The 20,918-nt window shown below is 41.1% G+C and overlaps 1 protein-coding gene across 10 annotated transcripts in view; it reads right to left on the bottom strand.

Moving 5' to 3' along the window:
* Window positions 1-20,918, bottom strand: part of LOC148854983 (DNA ligase 6-like) — a 113,069-nt gene that overhangs the window by 37,334 nt on the left and 54,817 nt on the right. For all 10 annotated transcript variants that reach the window (XR_016094889.1, XR_016094887.1, XR_016094886.1 and 7 more), the window contains 2 exons: window positions 4,774-4,871; window positions 4,604-4,669 (listed from right to left, as the gene is read on the bottom strand). Coding sequence is in view for 4 of the 10 variants with exons in the window: in XM_088941212.1 (XP_088797338.1) it covers window positions 4,604-4,669; window positions 4,774-4,871 (164 nt within the window). In the remaining 6 variants the exon portion in view is untranslated. The remainder of the gene's footprint in view (window positions 1-4,603; window positions 4,670-4,773; window positions 4,872-20,918) is intronic.

The following is a 20,918-nucleotide window of genomic DNA, read 5'->3' as shown; positions in this document are numbered from 1 at the left end:
GACTCACCTTTAGCTTTACAAAGGCCCCGTTTGGTGCATCTTTTTGCGCGGTTTGTTGGCTATTTACAAGCCTGGAAAACCACAATTCGATCTTTTCCCATTTGGTTTGTAGCAGATCTGGCCGCCAAAAGCCGACGTGCCGAAAACACGTGAGAAGCCCAAATCGGGCTATTTTTGAGAAGCTCCAAATTGAGCTTTTTTGAATTTTTTTTCTATTTGTCTTTGCATGGAAAGACATGCCTTAACCAAATGGGCTTCAGGCTGCTAAGATCTTAATGCAAAAGCTCAATGCGTATTTTGATTGTCAGAGCTTTTGCATTTTTTTTTCTATTCGTCTTCGCGCGGAAAGACATGCCTTAACCAAACGGGCTTCAGGCTGCTCAGATCTTAATGCAAAAGCTCAATGCGTCTTTTGACTGTCAGAGCTACAAGAAGATCTTCCCAAAAAGACTTGCCAAACAGCCCCAAATAATGCACTAGTTAGGGGATAAGCACCAAAAAAATGCTTTTTTCTTTGAAGTAGATCATAGGTGTTGATCCTTCCCAAGAAGACTTCCCAACAGAAGGTCCTAATCCTTGGAGGAATTGGTTTACCCAAAACAGAAGAAGATAGGGTCAAAATCCGGGAATCCATTTTTTTATCAATAACAGCTTTTCATTAAAACGAAACAAAATTAATTACAAGGAAGGGGAGATAAACTTTCTTAACTCCCCGGGTAAGGCAAGAGCCCCCAGAAAAGCAATAAAGTAACAAAGCCCAAAATAAAGATCCCCAAGCCACCCCTTTCTTAGCTAACCCATAAGCAAAACAATTAGCAGATCTCTTCACCCAACTGTACTTCACTTCCATGTCCTTTGCCTTGTAGTTTTTCTTTTCATTGCTAAAGTTCCACAACCTTGCCTTATCCTCTTTTAGCCATCCTACTACCACCTCCGAGTCACCTTCAACCACAAGTCTCCTTATATTCAAATCCTTTGCTCTTTGGATTCCTTCTAGAACCGAAAAGATCTCAGCCCTGAGGGAATCACCTACCCCTATAGGGTCTGAAAACATAGCTGAAATAATCCCTTTCTCATCCTTAAATACTCCCCCAATACCAGGTCATCTTGGGTTCCCTCTACTACTTCCATCCTTAGCAATCTCCTCCCACTTTCTCAGCAAGTCCTCCAGAGTAAAATCGGTAAATAAATCTGAGGTCCTAAACCATTGTGTTGCCCTTAAGTCGATTAGTTCTATTACAATTTCAATACTCCTCTCCTATCTGAGAAGATCCTTAAATTCCTTTCTTCCCACAACGTCCAACATACAGTAGCCCTTAGGCACCTCCACATGATCCTTCCTCTTTTTAAACGTCACTTAAAAAAGGAGGAAGAAAATAAAGTTTGCACATTCAAAGAGGGGTTCCACCTACATCCAAAAAGGGAGAATACCCACTCCCAAATTATTTTTGCAAAATGTCAACTAAAAGGTGATAACTAGTCTCCCCATCAACTTTGCAAAGAATGCACCTATGCGAGGATAAGCAAATCTTGGGCCTCTTTCTTTGAAGCAAATCACCAGTGTTGAATCAGTAAATAAATCACCAGTGTTGAGTTAAGCTTTGGAAAAAAGAAGGCACAAGAGAAAATAGCCCGAAGAGGAGGGAGTCCAAATTCTGGCACCTCCCTTTGTAGGGTCCAAGAAAACATTTTCAAGGATGCCCAACGAAGTCAAGGTGTTGTCCATATCTGTATCCCTTAGAGCCCTTCTCTAGCCTAAATTCCACCCAAACCCAAAACTGGAAGTAGAAGGGACAATGGAGGAAATGGGCTCACTTTTTAGTTTAGGAAGAGCATACAAAGAGGGGAATTGATCCTTTAGAAGGGTATTACCCACCTAAGTTTGTTCTTAAAACTTTATAAGGTTGCCCAAATTTAAATCATACCTGATCAGAGGGGAGAAAATTGGAAGCAAATCATGAATGGCTTTCCAAGGTGAAGCACTTGTAGTCCTTGCCAGAATTCTAGGATCTCAATCATTGTCCTCAAGCCCATAAATGCTAGCCACTATCCTAGCCCATAACTTCTCCTTCTCTAGAGGGAACCTCCATAACCACTTTCCCAACAAGGCCATATTCCTTATCCTAATGTTCCCTATCCCAAGACCTCCTACCTTCTTGCTTCTAGTCACCACCTCCCAACCCACTCTATGATCCCTTTTTTCCTCTCCCGATTCCCACAAAAAATCTCTCATCAACTTTTCCAACCTATTGGACACCTTTGCTGAAATCTTTAACACATGCAAGAAATAAATGGGCAAATTGGCTAGGGCAGCCCTAATTAAGGTGATCCTTCCCCCAAGAGAAAAATAATTCTTCTTCCAAGAGGCAAGTCTTTTCTTAAGCCTTTCCACAACCAGATTCCAAAAGTTGCCTTTCTACCTTTCTTGAGATTATCTCCTAGGAGTAAGCCTAAGTAATTCAGGGGCCAACTTGAGACTGTACAACCTAGCAAATTTGCACACTCCCTAACCTCTCTCTCCTCCATGTTCACACCCACTACACAACTCTTCTCAAAATTCACCTTAAGATTGGACATCTGTTCAAGGAGTTGTATCACCATTTCCAAATTTCTAATCCAACTCGAGTCCCCTCCCTCGTAGAATAGAATTGTGCCATCTACAAATTGTAAATGGGTAAGTGGAGCCTCCTCCCTTCCTAATCTCCACCCTCTTATCAAACTCCTCGAGTCTGCTCTCTAAATCAATCTTCCTAGAACATCTGCCACTAGGGTAAACAAGAAGGGGGAAAGTGGATCTCCTTGTCTTAATCCTCTTAAAGTTGGAAAAAGTCCACCATTAACCCATTTACTAACACATAGTAGTGGCAGTTTTGGACACATCCCATGATCCATTTACACCATCTTCTCCCAAACTCAAAGTTGACCATCACTTCCCTCAGGAAGGCCCAATCAACCAAGTCATAGGCCTTTTCTAAATCCAATTTACAAACCACTCCCTTCTTCCTAACCTTCTTGAAATTCTCCACACTTTCATTTGCAATTAGAATTTGACCAATTATTTGTCTCCCCTTCACAAAAGCTCCATGGTTTGGTGCAATAATGGTAGGCGGTACTAGCTTTAGTCTTAGAGACAACACATTTGCAATTATCTTATACCAACTATTTACCAAGCTGATGGGCCTGAAATATTTTGGGTGTAAGGCATCCTTCTTTGGGACCAAAGCAATAAAAGTGGAGTTCAGCCCAGGATTAATCACTACCCTCCTATGAAACTCATCAAACACTAGAATTAAGTCCTTTTCCAATATTTCCTTACAATCCTAATAGAAGTTCATTATGAATCCATATGGGCCCAAAGCTTTTGTTCTATCCATGGAAAAAACAGCCTCCTTTATTGCCTCCACTTCAAACCTCATTTCTAGTTTCTCTCTATTTTCAGCCCCAGTACTTGGCCAATCCAATCCTTCCAACCAAACCCTTTCACCTAAAGGTCTCCTAAAGATGGATTTGAAGTGATCTATAAATGCCCCTGCTATCTCATCCGGGTGGGGGAGGACTAAGCCCTCAATTTCCAGCTTTGAAATATAATTCTTTCTCCTCCTCCCATTTGCTACCGCATGAAAAAAACTTGTATTCTTGTCTCCCCCCTTCAACCATTTACACCGAGACGGAGCAGCCACCTAGCTAATCCCCCTTGTCCTCCATACACTCCTTGCCCATCTAAAATCAAAGTCCATTATTTTGGACTCCTAAATAAGCACTACATCTGGATTGAACTTCCTAATCACCCCTTTAATTGTAGCTCTCTTACTTGCACTTCCCAATCCCCTCACGTTCCAGCTAAGAATCCTCATGAAACCTTTTGTTTTGCACCTTTCCTACACCCGCCCTCTACTTCAGCCCTTTCCTTCTCTCACCCTTTACACTAAATTGCCTATCTCCTTCTACATCCCTTTTTAGTCTCTCAACCTCACTCAGTTTTCTTTTCTTGGTCTTACTCTCCTCCTTTTGTAGGATCCAAGAAAACCCTTTGTAATATTTGAAGCAATGCCAAGACATTGTCCATATCTAAGTCTTTGATTCCCCTCCTAAAACCCAAGTTCCATTCAAGTTCAAAACCCACTCATAAAAGGTAGGAAGCTTATCATTCAAAAATAGAGGTAAATTTCTGTTGTGAGACCTAGTTTGTAGTCCTATTCTTAGTAGTCAACTACTATCAGCATACTGTTCTTAGTAGTCAACTACTATCAGCATACTGTTCCTAGTAGTCGACTACTAGGACGCTATTGTAATTTTTCTTTTGTATTTGATCGCCCTAGTATATAATAGAAGGTCTGGCGCCACCAGCATAACTTTTTTGCCTCTCTCATATCTTTTCTTCTTCTCTTCTTCTCCTCTTCTCTTCTTTCTTCTTCTTCTTCTTAGAAAACAATTTCAAATCAATGACAAACAATCCTTATTCCTCAATAAGGAAGCTTATCAATCAACCACAGAGGATATTCAAGATAACATGGCAAGAATGAAAGTTGTGTACCAAGGATAGAAAGAAAGAGGGTAATAAGGGAGAGAAAAGGGGGGAATCAGCTGAAGAAATAAGACTTACTTATATTCACATTTAAATGCTCTGCCTTCAAAAATTTTTAGTGTTTGAGGAACTCCATTGGCAATTCTGTCACAAAGAACACATAATACAAAATCATATACAACATCAAGGTACACTTTATGAAGAAATACAAATGGAAATGAAGATTAATAACGACCATAAACGATTACCTTGCAAGCATGGGCCTAATGGGAATGCCTGGAACCATTGACAAGGTTGTGGAAGAAAACTCAATTCCTTTGCTCATGAGAGAAGGGACAACTAAATCCTTTACATACAAATCCAGTGCATTAACACATGACAAGAGTAACAAAAGCTATCAAACAAGGCCACAAATGTTTCAAACACAAAATAAAATGCAAAAAAAATAAAACAAAGATTCACCAATGAAGAAGATAATTCTATTGTAACCTTAAGGCATTCTTGTTTCTTCTTCCATCAACCTTTCACATGAATGAGTATGATTATGCATGTGTTTGTTAATATTGTCAACTCAGTTCGACTAAGAGAAAAACTAGAATGAAAGGGTGTGTTCAAATGAGTCACATGCCCAAAAATATTATCTTATATATGTAATTTGTACAAGAATGAGAGAGGGCAATTATGTCCCTCATTTACAAGAAATAATAAAATAGAAAAAAGGATAATGTACATATGATACAACAGAAACGTGTGCTCCTAGGAGCCAAAAAGGGAAATAAAGTGTAAGAGACGTAAATCAGTCTCTACACCCCCCTCAAACTGATGCCGAGGTGCAAGCATCAGTTTGTCAAGTAGAAACTGGTGACGAGCATGGATCATGGCCCTTGTGAATAAATCAGCCAACTGTAAATCAGAGGACACATGTAACAAGCATATATGTCCAGCAGAAAACAGATCTCTAATGAAATGGCAGTCAACTTCTATATGCTTAGTCCACTCATGGAAAATGGGGTTGAAGGCAATCTTAATGGCATTGACATTGTCTGCATAAATAAGAACTGGAGAGGGCAATGAGAGACCAAGGTCATCAAGGAGAGCCCTGAGCCATACAATCTCACAACACACAAAGGACATGGCACTATACTTAGCCTCAGTAGAAGATTTGGAAACAGTCTGCTGCTTCTTACATTTCCAAGATATGAGAGAATCTCCAAGAAAGACACACCAGTCAGTATTAGAGCATGGAGTGTATGGGCATCCTGTCCAATTAGCATTTGCTCAAGCTGATAGGCTAAGAGATGTGGATGAACGAAAGAACAGGCCATGTGACAGAGTTCCACTAACACATATGATAATACAAAGAACTGCAGCCATGTGAAGTTGCCAAGGAGAAGAAACAAATTGACTGACTACTTGGACCGCATAAGAAATATCTGGGCATGTCATGGTGAGGTAGATAAGACTACCAACAAGCTGTCGATAAAGAGTTCTATCAGCAAGAATTTTCCCATCATCCTTGGAGAGTTTTAAATTCCACATACCCCCCAAAGACCATTCCCCTCAACAAAGAACTGGAAATGGAACTTCCAGAAAGCATAACTAGTCCCATCAAACTCCACTGGGAGGATATCCCTTTTCTCCAGAGCCATTTCAGCAGAAGGATTCAAGAAAACCTACGAAAAATAGGGCAGCCGTACCACCAAATGAACCAAAACTAGATATCAGATAAGTGTGCAATCACACAACACAAAGAGGGATCAAGATTCAACTACAGATCAGCCAAACAAAGGTTGAAGACTGATGGAAGTCCCAAAAAAAGATAAGTTTACTGGACTATCGAACAAGGAGGAGAACAAAACACCCTCAAAAGCTATCCGATCAAAAAAAATTATAGAACCAATTAAAACTGACCTGGGCAACTTCAGATCTGAAATTTCACAGTGATTGAAGCAGCCAATCAAGAGAAAGAGTGGAAACTTTAGGGCTGAAGGCGATTTTCCAGAAAAAAGTGGAAAACTTGTGCTGATCAGTACAGCATCCAGAGAGTTCCCAAAATGATGTAGACAGGTCGAGACAGGTTTAAGAGACCTGCTCTGATACCATGTCAACTCAGTTCGAACAAGAGAAAACCAGAATGAAAGGGTGTGTTCAAATGAGTCACATGCCCAAAAATATTATCTTATATATGTAATTTGTACAAGAATGAGAAAGGACAATCATGCCCCTCACTTACAAGAAAGAATAAAAATAGAAAAAAGGATAATGTACATATGATACAACATAAACATGTGCTCCCAACAGCTAAAAAGGGAAAGAAAGTGTAAGAGATGTAAATCAGTCTCTACAAATATGCCCATGTCCATGCCCTAAATTGCACTTATCTCCTGTAGAGAACACTAATGTGGACCCCACTAAGGTGGTCCCCACTGTTCATATGTCAGCAATAAGTTACGATTAGGATTAGTTCTTTGTGATAAGATTAGGACTAGTCTTTTATAAGATTAGGATTAGTCTTCTTTTCAGCTTTATCTTATCTTATCTTATCTTGCCATGTAAGCAATTCAGTCCTTTTACAAGTATGATACTATGTATATAAATTTAAGAGGGGGGCAGCTGTTTAAATACATCAACCCAACTCTCTTTTATCAAAATCTCTCTCGCTCTCTCTCTCTCTCTCTCTCTCTCTCTCCCCCTCTTCTTTTCTTATTTTTTTTCTCCTTTTAAGTGTTTGTTCAATCCTGGGCGACTACTTGGTATCAGAGCATTCGATCTAGGGTTTCTCATGTAGAATTAATTCATCCGACCACAAGAAAATTATTTAGGGCTGAGTTTTTTCATTCGACTGATTCTTGGAGATTACAAGAAGTCTTCAGCAACTGTCCAAGGATTGGAAAGTGCTCCTTGTAATCAGGAAGAATCAGAGAAGAATTAAGTGATCAAGGTTAGGTCTTTGGTCAAGATCGGAGGTGCCAATAAGATTTTTTGGTTCTCTCATCAAGATTGAAGTTGGCGATCAAGAAGATTTTTCTCCGAGATCAGTTCTGTTTCAGAAGTTTCTCGGGTTGATCAGAATCAAGATCAGTTTTGAGCAAACTGAAGTTGGCGATCAGAATTTCAGCAAGAATTTTTTGAATCAAGATCAGGTTTTTATTTTCTCAGAAATTCCTGGGTAAGGTCTTATTCCTTCTTGAGGACTAAGGATTGCTTAATTTGTGAGGTATGGTTATAAAGAGTTTATTTTTTTCTTTTTCTCTTCTATGGTTTTAAGAGAAAACCATGAAATCCAGGACTGTTATTGTGTCTGGATAAGAGATTAGACTTGTTTTTAAGTTTGGCTGGTATCAGATTTCTGTTCTTTGATCTTTGTTTTTGGAGTTCTGTACCCAGGCCAACTGCTATTAGTTCTCAGATTTAGTAGGCTGATTGATACAGTGATACAGTGAATTGGATTTTTTTTTCTTTCTCTGAATCTGATTTATGCTTCTAGACCTACTGTCGTTAGTTTTTTCAGACCCAGTAGGCTGATTGTTGCAGTAAATAGAAGGTGCTTTTTGCTTAACCCCTAACCAAGAATGGAGTTCAAGCACCAAGGGGAGGGTGTTTTTGGGACTGGTTCAGGTGACATGACTGAAAACACCTTCCAGATTACAACTGTAGAGTTTGATGGTTCAAACTGCTTAGAGTGGGCCCAGTCAGCGATGGCCATTGGGGGATGAGGAAAACTGAACTATTTGTTGGGAGATGTGAAGGAACCAAATAAGGAGGATCCCACTTATGCTAAGTGGATTCAGGAAAATTATTTAGTGATGACATGGTTGTGCAATTCCGTGCAGCCACACATCAGCCAAAATTACTTATGGGCAAAAACAGCTAAAGAAATATGGGATGTTGTGAAAGAAACCTACTCTCAGCCCCTTAATGTTGCTAGGGCTTATGAGCTGAAATGTGAGGTTAAAAATCTCAAACAAGGTGAGAAACAAGTTTTTGTTTATTTTTCAATCTTGAAATCCTTGTGGCATGAAATTGACCACCTTGAATCAATTGAATGGGAAAGTCAGAAGGATGCACAGATTTACAAAAAGCAGATTGAAACTAATACAGTGTTTGAGTTCCTGACTGGACTAAATTCGGAATATGATATTGTGTGGAAAAAACTATTGACAAGAGACAGTGTAACTCTGTCCCAGGCCTATTCCTTAGTGCACAACGAAGAGACTAGGAGAAAAGTTATGCTACAACAACAACCTTTTGAATTAGCTCTGGCAGCAGTTAAGCCCAAATCTGGGAGTGATAAGGAAAAAGACATGAAGAAGGAAGCTAAGAAGGACCTAGTATGTGAGCATTGCAAGAAACCTAAACATACTAAAGAGACCTTTTGGAAGTTACATCCACATCTAGTTCCAGTAAAACTCAAAAACAAAAAGGGGAATGCAAATATGGCTATTAACACTAATAGTACAACATCATCTAGCACAAGAGGCAATCCTCTAGATACTCTAGCTGCTGACCAAGCTGCTCTAGTTCAGCTGGAAAATGAAGCTGGTAATTCAGCTCCACCTCCTCAGACACCATCAGTACCCCCTATCTCAACTTTTGCTCATTCAGGTAATCGGGCCTTAGCTCACCATGACTCAGTTATAGGTAATACATAACCTTCATGGATAATAGATTTTGGAGCATCTAACCATATGACTGGCTTGCCGTCACTATTTACTACCTATCACTTATTTTCAGGCAGAGACAAAGTGTCCATTGCTAATGGCTCCCTCGTTCCTATTTCTGGCAAGGGAGACATCAAGTTGTCTAATGCTATTTCCTTATCTTCGGTTTTGCATGTTCCTAAGCTTAGTACTAGCTTGCTTTCAGTTAGTAGCATTACAAAAAACGAGAATTGTTCAGTAACCTTTTTTATGGGTCGATGTGTTTTCCAGGATCTGGAGACAAGGTAATTGGGACTGGCCGTGAGGCAAATGGAGCCTATCTGCTTGGAGGGAGTCCTCATTGGGAAGATAGTGAGACTATGAGGTCTTGTGTTTCTCAATCTGTTGATCAGGCTACGCTTTGGCATAATAGGATGGGTCATTTATCTTTTCGGGCTTTGAAGAGTTTGTTTCCTAGTTTATTTGAATCAATCCAGATGTCTAGTTTGAAATGTGAGAGTTGTGAACTTGCAAAACACTGCAGGACAACCTATTCATTAAGTAATAATAGAAGTAATATTCCCTTTGAAATTGTGCATATTGATGTTTGGGGACCTTACCATACCATTGCCATGGGGGGTACAGATATTTCCTACTGTTTGTTGATGATTATACTCGTTTTTCGTGGATTTATCTCATGCGTTCTCGAGGCGAGGTTCCAGCATTAACCCGGATCTTTCATCAGATGATTTTAACCCAATTTAGGGTCAAAATCAAAATTTTTAGATCCTATAATGCGAAAGAATATTTTGCAAACCCATTAGCCTCCTATTTGCTTGAACATGGGATTATCCATCAGAGTACCTGTCCTCATACACCACAGCAAAATGGGGCTGCTGAGAGAAAGAATAGACATACATTGGAGGTAGCCAGAAGCATTATGTTTACCTCCAATGTGCCTGTACGTTTCTGGGGGGATGTTGTTCTTACAACAGTGTATCTCATCAATAGGATTCCTTCACAGGTTCTTGACATGAAATCTCCATTTACCCTCTTATATCCTGATAAAGAGTTATTTACCATTCCCCTTAAAACCTTTGGTTGTACATGCTTTGTTCAGATTCTTGGCCCTCATCGTTCCAAGTTTGATCCTAAGACCTCAAAATGTATTTTCCTTAGTATGCACAAACTCAAAAGGGATATTGCTGCTATGAACCTACTTCTGGGAAAAGATTTGTCTCAATAGATGTCACTTTCTTTGAAGATGTACCCTATTATCCAAGGGTTTCTCCTTAGGGGGAGAGTAGTAAGGATGGGGTTAACTCGTCAGAAGTTCCTTTACCTATCCCATTAAGTGAAGAGGGGTATAATGGGGAGGGCTGTCAGAGATGCAGGGATGTGAGAGTCCATCACAGACGATGGAGACAGGTTGATTTCGGACACCCCAATCCTAGTCTCCTTTGCAAATCCAGATCCCGGTACCATAGTAGCCCCAATTCCTTCTAGAGCCAAATCTAAGTACCACAAATACTACAGATGAAAGACATCCCACCATGGAGCCTTCACCTTCATTAGATGATCTTGATCTTCCCATAACAGTTCGTAAGGGCAAGCGTCGTTGCCCACTCAAATTCTGATTTTTAAACAACTCCGATGTCGACACCCAAGACAGAAGTTTACCCACAACTATTTGCACCATTTCCTTTGAAGATTTAGCTTTGCCCTGAAAAATTATGTTATTTCTTTCAATCCAGATAGCCCAAAGCACAACAGCCGGGATAGTCTTCCAAACCAAGATACCTTTCTTGCCGAGACCCTCAATCTTCCAACACAACAGCAGATCCTTCACAGAAATTGGCATTACCCAGCTGATTTCCAAAGCTTGGAGAAAATTCCTCCAAATATAACTTGAGACTGGCAATGTAAGGAAAGATGTTCAATAGTTTCTACTACCCCACCACATAAGCCACATGACATATCCAAAATTTGAATGCCACGTTTCACTAGATTAACTTTGGATAGACATTTATTTAAAGACATTGTCCAGAGCGAAAACTTCACTTTAGAAGGACTGAATGAGCTTCAAATCTGCCTAGCCGAAAAGATTTCCTGACCTGAACTTATCAATTTACTGAACATAGACTTAACAGAAAACATGCCATCGACTTCCCATTTCCATCTCCAAGCATCCTCCATGTTTGGCTCAATCCTCTGGTTCTGGGGCAGGCCCAACAGAATTGCATACTCCTCAATTTCCCAGTCAAAGAGGCGCCTCCTACAAGTTAGGTTCCAACTAAAAGAGTTACCATCCACATTGAAATTCTCAGCCACCGAGGAGTCCTTATTTACAGAAATTTGATACAAGAGAGGAAAGGCATCTTTCAGACACACTTCAGAACACCAAGAGTCTTTCCAAAATTTGATTCTTTCCCCATTTCCCAAGTTGTAACCGAATCCTTCCTCAAATAAACTAGCGTTCTTCATTATACCTGTCCAAATGGAACTTATCCCTCTTGAAATAGGAGAATTTGATCTCCAATCACCCCAGTCCACTCCATATTTGTCCACAATCAGCTTTCTCCACCAAGCATTTATTTCATTTGCAAATCTCCAAAGCCATTTACACAAGGAGGCAGAATTGAATTTCTTCAATTTTCTTATTCCCAATCCTCCAACTTCCTTAGGAAGACACACTTGATCCCAGTTTACAACATGAACCTTCTTCTCCTCCTCCCAACCTCTCCAGAGAAAGTTTTTCTGTAGTTGCTCCACTTTGTTAGCTACTTTGGAAGAAAGAGGAAATAGGGAGAGGTAGTAAGTAGGCAAATTAGAAAGACTACTCTTAATCAAAATCACTCTCCCCCCAAAAGAAAGGTGTTTAGCTTTCCAAGAAGCCAATTTCTTCTCCATTCTTTCAACCACTGGATTCCAAATCTGAGAGGAAGTATATTTAGCTCCCAGAGGGAGCCCCAAGTACTTGACTGGAAGATGGGCAGTCTGACAAGCCATAACTTCTGCACAAACTTCTAGATTTGTAACAAGACCTACAGGGATAATCTGAGATTTACTCAAATTAACCTGAAGGCCAGACACCACCTCAAACCAACTCAAAATTCCAAGCACCACCTCCAGTTGATTAGGAGAAGCATCAACAAAGCATAAGGTGTCATCAGCAAATTGAAGAATATTGACTTTTTCTTTCCTCGGAGCAATTGCAAAGCCCATTCTCAGCAGCCTTCTTGCTAAAGAGAGATAAAATTTCCATGACACAAATGAAGAGTAGGGGAGAGAGAGGTTCACCTTGCCTCAAACCTCTTGAACCTCCAAAAAACCCCATCTTTTGCCCGTTAATTAAGATGGAGAACTTAAGAGTCTTAACACAAACTCTGATCCAGTTTCTCCAAAGCTGCCCAAAATTCATTTTCTCCAAAACCAGATCCAAGCAGTGCCAGTTACCATGATCATAAGCTTTTTCAATATCCAGTTTACACAGAACACCTGGGGTTCCCTCTCTTCTTCTGGACTCCAACAGTTCATTAGAAATGAGAACAAAGTTAACCATTTGTCAACTCGGGACAAAAGCACTTGGGTTACAAGAGATAACACTACCTAACACACTTTATTCTTTCAGCCAAAACCTTAGCCAAGATTTTGTAGAAACTGTGCAAGAGACTAATGGGCTTGAAGTCCTTTACATTGACAGCTCCCTCAATTTTTGGAATAAGAGTGATGAAAGTTGCATTCAGACTTCTCTGAAAGGAGGCATTAGTGCGAAATGCCTGAAACACCTGCATCAGATCACTCCTCACAATATCCCAACATTTTAAATAGAATAGATTAGAGAACCCATCAAGATCCGGCCATTTATCATTTTCTAGCTTCTTTACTGCACTCTTAATTTCCTCTTCTGAGAATGGTCTCTCTAACCAGATTTTTTGCTCTTCATTTAACTTATTAAATTGGAGCTCGAAGGGAAAAGGTCTCTGAACCCACTTCTCTTTATAAAGGTTCTTATAGAAAGAAGTAGCTACAGCTTTGACTTCAGAACTAGACGCACCACACCTGTCCTCCCACACCAGCTTGCTGATTGAAGAAAACCTAGCACGAGCATTTGCTATTTTGTGAAAGAACTTTGTATTTTTATCCCCCTCGTTAAGCCAAATGGATTTAGCTCTTTGTCTCCACTTCCTCTCTTCCTCAACTGCCATCTTATCATATCTGATTTTTGCAATTGACCTCTTAAGTCTCAGATCTTCAGACAAGGACCTGCCTCTTCAGCTCTATCAATCTCTACAATGGTGCTCAACAAAGCCTTCTTATCAGTAACCCACTTCATATTCTTCTCCTTACTCCAAATTTTTAGTTTACCCTTGACAGCCTTTAATTTTGATGCCATAACGAAAGAACTAGAGCCCTCCACTTGCAACTCATTCCACAAAGAGCTGATTAAGGGGATAAGGTTTTCCTCTCAAACCAAGCATTTTCAAACTTAAACGGGGATTTGACTCTCTCACGAGACCACAAAGAAGCTGAATAGGGCTATGGTTGGACATCGGTCTAGGAAGGGGAAGCTGTCTGAAATCAGGAAAGAATTCATCCCAGTTTGAAGAAACCAAGAATCTGTCCAGCCTAACCGGGGTCGGGACAGATTGGTTATTGGTCCAAGTGAATCTATTACCCTGAATTGAGACGTCCATTAATTCCATACTGTTTATGAAGTCAGCAAACATGTTCATCGAACCAGTTCTTCTACCCTCTGTATTCTTCTCATCCACCGAAATAGTTGCATTAAAATCACCCCCAATTACCCAAGGACTGTTCTTAGGGTCTCTCAAATCTGATAATTCCGCCCAAAAAGCCACCCGAAAGTTAGCATCAACAGGACCATAAACGTTTGTGACTTGAATAAGTTTTCCATCTTGTAGTTTCAGTCTCAGAGTGATTGAGAAATTACCAATTCTGCAAGAAACCAAAGAACAGAAAGTAGGGTCCCAAAGGCTCACAATTCCACCAGCACTCCCCAAGGCAGCCAAGGCCTTCCATCTGACCTGACCCTCCCCCAAAACACATTGAATTGTAGCAGCATCAACCCACTCCAGCTTAGTTTCTTGGAGCAAGACAATCTTAGACTTCGATTGCTTCAAAGAATCACATACCATCATCCTCCTCCTTCTCGACCCCAGTCCTCTAACATTCCAGGAAAGAATTTCCACTTCCATAAGAAAAAAACTAAAGAAAATGACCCACACTTCACATCTTCTTAGACCCCCTTGCAGCCCCTTCACTGCTCCCCGCCTTATCATTCAGACCCCAAGTTAATCTCATCATTTCTCTGCTTCTCTTTGTTTTTAATCCCCCTTTTTTTGCCGCCAATTTTCCCCTCTCCATAAGCACTCTTTGTTCAATTCCTTCCAAGAACTTAAAAGTATCAGCTTCCATCCCCTCCATCGAAATTCCCAGGAATGTCCCCAGCCCCAGAATTTTCGATGTCACCCAAGAAGATTGATTAGTTTCAGACTTACTGTCCTTGCCTACCTCCGTGGCTGATGAACTCGCTTTCCCCTTGTTTCCTAACAAGACTTCTCCGTTGCTTCTCCTATTTGCTTGGAGCTTACACCACTATTTCCCAACTCTTTGGATTGATCAAGACGACTTCCCACATTCCCATTATGAACCTCATTACCCACCACCGCAATAGGGGTCACCACCAATGGAATCTCTTCCACTGGCACCAGAGGCAGCTCTTGACTTTGTTGCCACCTGTTGTCCATCTCCCACACACTTTTTGAAGAAGACCGAACTTTTTGAGATGACGTAGTAGCCTGACTCAGATCACCCATCACCATATTATCAGGGCTAGGAATGTGGGCTAGAGGAGAACCAACACTTGGATTCAACTGCTGTTTGGATGGCAGACTAACCCAGGTCGGTTCCAACCAAACCGGACTATAATCTGTTTGTCTACTAGTGGGCCACCGAAGCTCACTAAAAAACTTTTTACCTTCAAGTTTCTTCGGAAATTGAAAAGAGCGGGCAGACAAGGAATGAAGTCTAGCTTGACCCGGATCCGGAACCTGAATCCAAATCTGAATCTCCTCATCTTCCTTGGAATCCGATCCAACCCCTTGTCAAGCCTCCCTCCCCCTTTAACCTCAAGACCTCCACGTCTGATTCCACATGTAGTTCATTAATGCATTGCTTTATGAGAATTTTTAAATCCTCCACCCTCAGAAAATCCCCACTTCTTCCCTTCATTAATTCTGGCATGCAAGATTCAAAACACTCAGCCCGAGGACGATCCTGGCCATCCAACGAAACTGCTTGTGAACGGATCAGATTGATCCCATGACCATCTTCTTCCCCTCCGTCGACCTCCGGCAAGCTACTCAGTGGCGGTTTGAAACTCAATGACCTTTTATGGAACTCTTGCGGCAATGAGCTTTCTCCCTCGTCTTCTAGGACCCAATGTTAGAGATTTCCGAGCTCCATCCCCACAATCGGAACTGACTGTTCTCATGAATCTCCTGTGTCCAACTTCGGACCGTTGGCAACGGCTCAGACCAAATACAGATTTCAAGTACCGACTCCCCCACAACAACCTCCACTTTTTCAGGAATCTTCCCAGACCTTTTCACCTTCATTCGAACCCACTCACAGGTTAAAAGATCCTTAGGAGAGTCATCGGTTTCCACGAAACCACCGCAAGCATCCCCTATGTTGTTGATCACACTCGGGCACCACAGTATCAGAGGAAGACCATACACCCTCACCCAAATGGTTTTTGAACAGTCTGAATCTTCGCTTGATTCCGGATAGAAGCAGCCAGCGCTTGCCCCCCACCAATCCAAAAAGAGATGATTTCTCCCCATTTGCCATGGACCCTGCTTAAGGGTCCAAGCCGCCGCTGATCTCGACGAGAATATGAATAGGAAGAGGTCATCGGCTATCTTCTTTACTTTCACTCCTCCCACCTCCTCCCAACATCTACTTACCCATTTTTCCACTTCTTGAAACCCCGCCCTTCACTGAAATCTTCCCACCAAGCAATCTCTCAGGAATCTCCTTCTGGCCTCTACCCCTTGGGACTCTGTAAATATCATTTGTCAGTCCTCCATCTTCTTGATTTCAGACTGCCCAAAATTTGGCCAAACTCTAGTCGTAACCGCCTTACTGTAAGAGAAGTTCGGTCTCCTCCTCGCTCCCTTCTCTACACCCCTATACCAATTTCTAGCTTCACATCTCCTTCCACCTCTCTGATCTTTCCGAAGAGATCTACCTTGAAACATCTTCACCCCGAGCACTCAACCTCGAAACATCATCATTTCAAATCTCTGTTCCTCGAAAGGCATGTTGATATAACAGAGGTCATCAACCATATGTCTCACCCCAACCTTCTTCTTTATCAATAATAGCATATTGGTGTCTGTAGAGAAGATGGGTCGAATGGCCCAACTAAGGGCCTCCTTGTAATTATTCAAATCTATCTTAATAAAATAGTGTTAGGTGCTGAGAGAGAGTTAGGTTCGAAACTCTCATTCTCAAACCCTCATTGCCGAACTCTCAAGCTCTCCTCTCTTCAGTTTTCTTCATGGTATCAGAGCAGGCCTGAACTTTAATATTCTAGAGCTGGAAGCTTAGGCTCGTGTTGCCTAATTCTTGGAGGTCATTGGAAGTGCCCAAGACTAGAATCTCTTGGAGAAGTGGTTCGGTGGCCAGGAAGAATCAGAGAAAAAAGGGAAGGGGAACAGCTCGGTTCTGGTTTGAAGCTCGAAACTGTAAGTTGTGCTCAGATTTCTGGGTTATTTTCGGGTGTGTTTGGACTGTTGAAGTGTTTGAAATTTCTGGTTGCTTTGTACTACTTTCGGCTGCCATTTAATCTAGTTTAACCCAGAAATTTCTAGGCTGTTTCCACTCCTTCTTGGACTGTCAAAACTGCCGAAACATCCTTGTAACAAGGCTGTGGATTGTTACTTTTATTTGGCTGTTTTTGGGGGATGTACGGACTGTTCTTGAGGCCTTTTTTCTTTTTTAACAGTGGGGTTGTCTCTATTGCCCACACTGTGTTTGTAAAAAAGCCTTTTTTTCAGCAATACCAATTGGTATTTACTCTTCTTGGCTATTTCTTTGGTGATTACCTTGAAGTCCCAGATTTGAAAAGGAACTTCGGTTGAGTGCACAGTGCCTAGAAGTTTCTGATTACTTCTTGAAGGCTGAACCAAGCTGTTTTTGGTGACTCGTGTATTGCCTTGTGTATTGCCTTCTTGGGTCTTGGTTCTCACAACTTTCGAGTGTAGTTTGACCTTGTGTATTGCCTTCTTGTGGTCGGCTGAACTCAGTGTATTGCCTTCTTGTGGTTGGCTGAACTCAGTTCTTGCTCGTCCTCATTCAGTATACTTGTAGAAGTCATCTGAAATCATATTTGAAGTGTTTACATGATGTACTCCTCAGAGTTTGAAAACAAGAGTGGTGCTGAATATGGACTGGTTCAGGGGACTTCAAGTGATTCCTTATTGACTGTGACCACAGTTAAACTAAATGGAACTAATTATCTAGCATGGTCACAATCAGTAAAGATTTATGTATGTAGTAGAGGAAAGTGGGGGTTCATTTACGGGAATAAGAAGGCTCCCCCAGAAGATGATCCATCCTACGAGAAGTGGATGCAAGAAAATTACACTGTCATTGGGTGGCTTGTGAACTCAATGCAACCACAAATTAGTCAACACTACCTATGGATGAATTCAACAAAGGAAATTTGGACAGTGTTGCAGAAACCTATTCCCAAAAACTCAATGTGGCCCGAGCATATAAATTGAGAAGTGATGTAAAGAATTTAAGGCAAGGGGAGAAACCTCTAGCTGTATATTTCTCAACCCTGAAGTCTCTATGGCAAGAGACTGACCTAATAGAAGTTGTGACTTGGGACACCACCAATGATGTAGAGACCTATAGAAAATTGGTTGAAAGGAACAGGGTGTTTGAGTTCTTAATTGGACTAAACCCAGAATATGATATCACAAAACAGAATATTCTTTCCAAGGAGTGTGTCTCATTGTCACAAGCTTATGCATTGGTGAGTAGTGAAGAGAGCAGAAGGGCTGTCTAGGTTCAAGGGGCTGATATTAGTGATCACTTTGCGAATATGAGGGTTAAACCTAAAGGGAATGCTGCAACTTCTGGTGGCATAGGAAAGAAAGAAATTATATGTGAGTACTGCAAGAAGCCGAAACACACCAAAGACAAGTGCTGGAAATTACATCCTAATATTGTTCCCATTTGGTTTCAGAAAAAACATGATAGTAAAAGATCAGGAAGTGCAAATGTAGCTGTCGGGCTAGATAGTGACAAGTACTATACTGAAGAGATGTCTTCTTCTGCACAGTTGGCAGCCATGAGAGCAGAATATGAAGAATTTGGGAAGATGATCAGTCAGCTGGGTGATGTGACTTCTCCTTCCAACCCTTCAGGAAATTCTGCTTCTTCTGCATTTGCTCATTCAGGTATAAGGGCTTCTACCAATCATGCTACCACTTCAAGTAATCTCAAGATCCCTTGGATTATTGACTCAAGTGCTTCTGACCATATGACCAATCTTTCTACCTTGTTTGTTTCCAATGACTTGCTTCCCAGACGTGATAAAATCACTTTAGCTGATGGTTCACTTGCCCCTATCTTTGGTAAGGGAACCATCAAGGCTACAAATTCCTTGTTCCTACCTTCTGCCATTCCTGTACCTAAATTAAATACAAATTTGTTGTCTGTAAGTAGTTTAACCAAGTCACTAAACAGTTGTGTAACATTTTTTTCCTTCCTACTGTGTTTTTCAGGATCTGGAGTCTTAGAAGGTGATTGGGAGTGGCCATGAGGCGAACGGAATATACCTGCTTGATACTCCGGGACAATGCACTGATCATCTTGGGAATGTTGCTCTCGAATCTGTTACTTCAGAGTCTGTTAGTTGGATTATGTTGTGTCATCGTTGTTTTGGTCATCCGTCTTTTTCTGCCTTGAGTCATCTATTCCTTGAACTGTTTAAGGGAATTAGTTTGTCCAGTCTTCATTGTGAGTCTTGTAAGTTAACAAAGCATTGTAGAAACAATTATCCTTTGAGCAATAAAAGATATTCTTTTCCTTTTAATATTGTGCACTCTGATGTGTGGGGGCCTTACCACTTTACCCTCCATGGGTGGCTAGAAATATTTTATCCTGTTTATTGATGACTTTTCTCGATTCACTTGGATATTCTTGATGAAATCCCGTGATGAAGTTCCAAGACTTATAAGACAATTCCATGAATTTGTTCTAACCCAATTTGATACCAGGATTAAAATCTTTAGATCTGACAATGTGAAAGAATACTTTGAGAAGAACCTATCCTACTATCTCTCTGACATGGGGGTTATTCATCAAAGCTCATGTGCTAAGGACTCCAGAACAGAATGGAGTTGTTGAGAGGAAAAATAGGCATATTGTTGAAGTTGCAAGAAGTATCTTATTTGCCTCACATGTTCTTATAAGGTTTTGGGGTGATGTTGTTCTTACTGCCAACTACCTTATAAACCGTATGCCATCCAGGGTTTTGGGGTTTAAGTCTCCCTTCAATCTCCTTCATCCGGACAATGACCTTTTTCCTGTTCCTATTCGTGTCTTTGGTTGAACCTGTTATGTACATGTTCCAAGTGTCCAAAGGCATAAATTTGAACCCAAAGCTCAAAAGTGTATCTTCCTTGGTTATTCTCCCACACAGAAGGGTTATTGTTGTTTTGATCCAAAGACCGGCACTCGGTATGTCTCAATGGATGCCACCTTTGATGAGCTTTCTGCCTTTTATGGTTCCTCTCCAGAAGAACATTGTCCACAGGGGGAGGGATTGTCACAGGTGTTTGCTCTTCCTCTTCCTGTCCTTGTTGAGTCTCTTGATGTGTCTGCTTCTCCTTCAAATGTATCAAGGGTGGATCAGTCATTCCACTCTCTCTGTCCTCGTACTCTACATCCTCGTCCTTTCCTCAATTCCAAGGTGTATCAAAGGCAAAGATCCAGAAATGTGCAGGTTGTTTCTCCTACAATACATGAGCCTCATACACTTCCAGTCACAGAAGAGACAACAGATACTGTTTCAACACCTTTGGAGTCATCTTTCCCTGACCTTGATATTCCCATTGCTATTAGGAAAGGAAAACGGAAGTGCACTGCACACTGCATTTCCAAGCACCTTTATTACAGATTGCTTTCACATTCATACTTTGCCTCTCTCTCTTCTAAAATCGATGCCCTACACAAGAATGACACATGGGAAGTGGTGGGTTTGCCTGAAGAGAAGGATCCAGTCGGTTGCAAATAGGTCTTTACTATCAAATGCCTAGCTGATGGCACCATTGAAAGGTACAAGGCCAGGCTGGTTGCAAAAGGCTATACACAGACATATGGGATTGATTAGTTGGAGACCTTTGCACCTGTTACCAAGATGACATCTATGAGGGTTCTTCTATCTTTAGCTGCTCACTTTGACTGGCCCCTTTATCAATTGGATGTGAAGAATGCATTTCTGAATGGTGAATTACAAGAGGAGGTTTATATGTCTCTTCCTCCATGGATGTATGGAACTGATATGAAAGGGAAGGTATGCAGGCTGAAGAAATCTCTTTATGGACTAAAACAGTCCCCTAGAGCATGGTTTGAGAGATTTAGAACAACACTTGTTAACTTTGGTTATGTGCAGACACAGTCCGATCATACTCTTTTTGTGAAGAGGA

The sequence above is a fragment of the Nelumbo lutea genome, chromosome 4, assembly GCF_056320005.1.
Source record: "Nelumbo lutea isolate HS-2025 chromosome 4, American lotus-T2T, whole genome shotgun sequence".
Taxonomy (NCBI): Eukaryota; Viridiplantae; Streptophyta; class Magnoliopsida; order Proteales; family Nelumbonaceae; genus Nelumbo; species Nelumbo lutea.
Note: the sequence above shows the minus strand (reverse complement) of the source record. Positions and strands in the feature narration are given on the sequence as shown.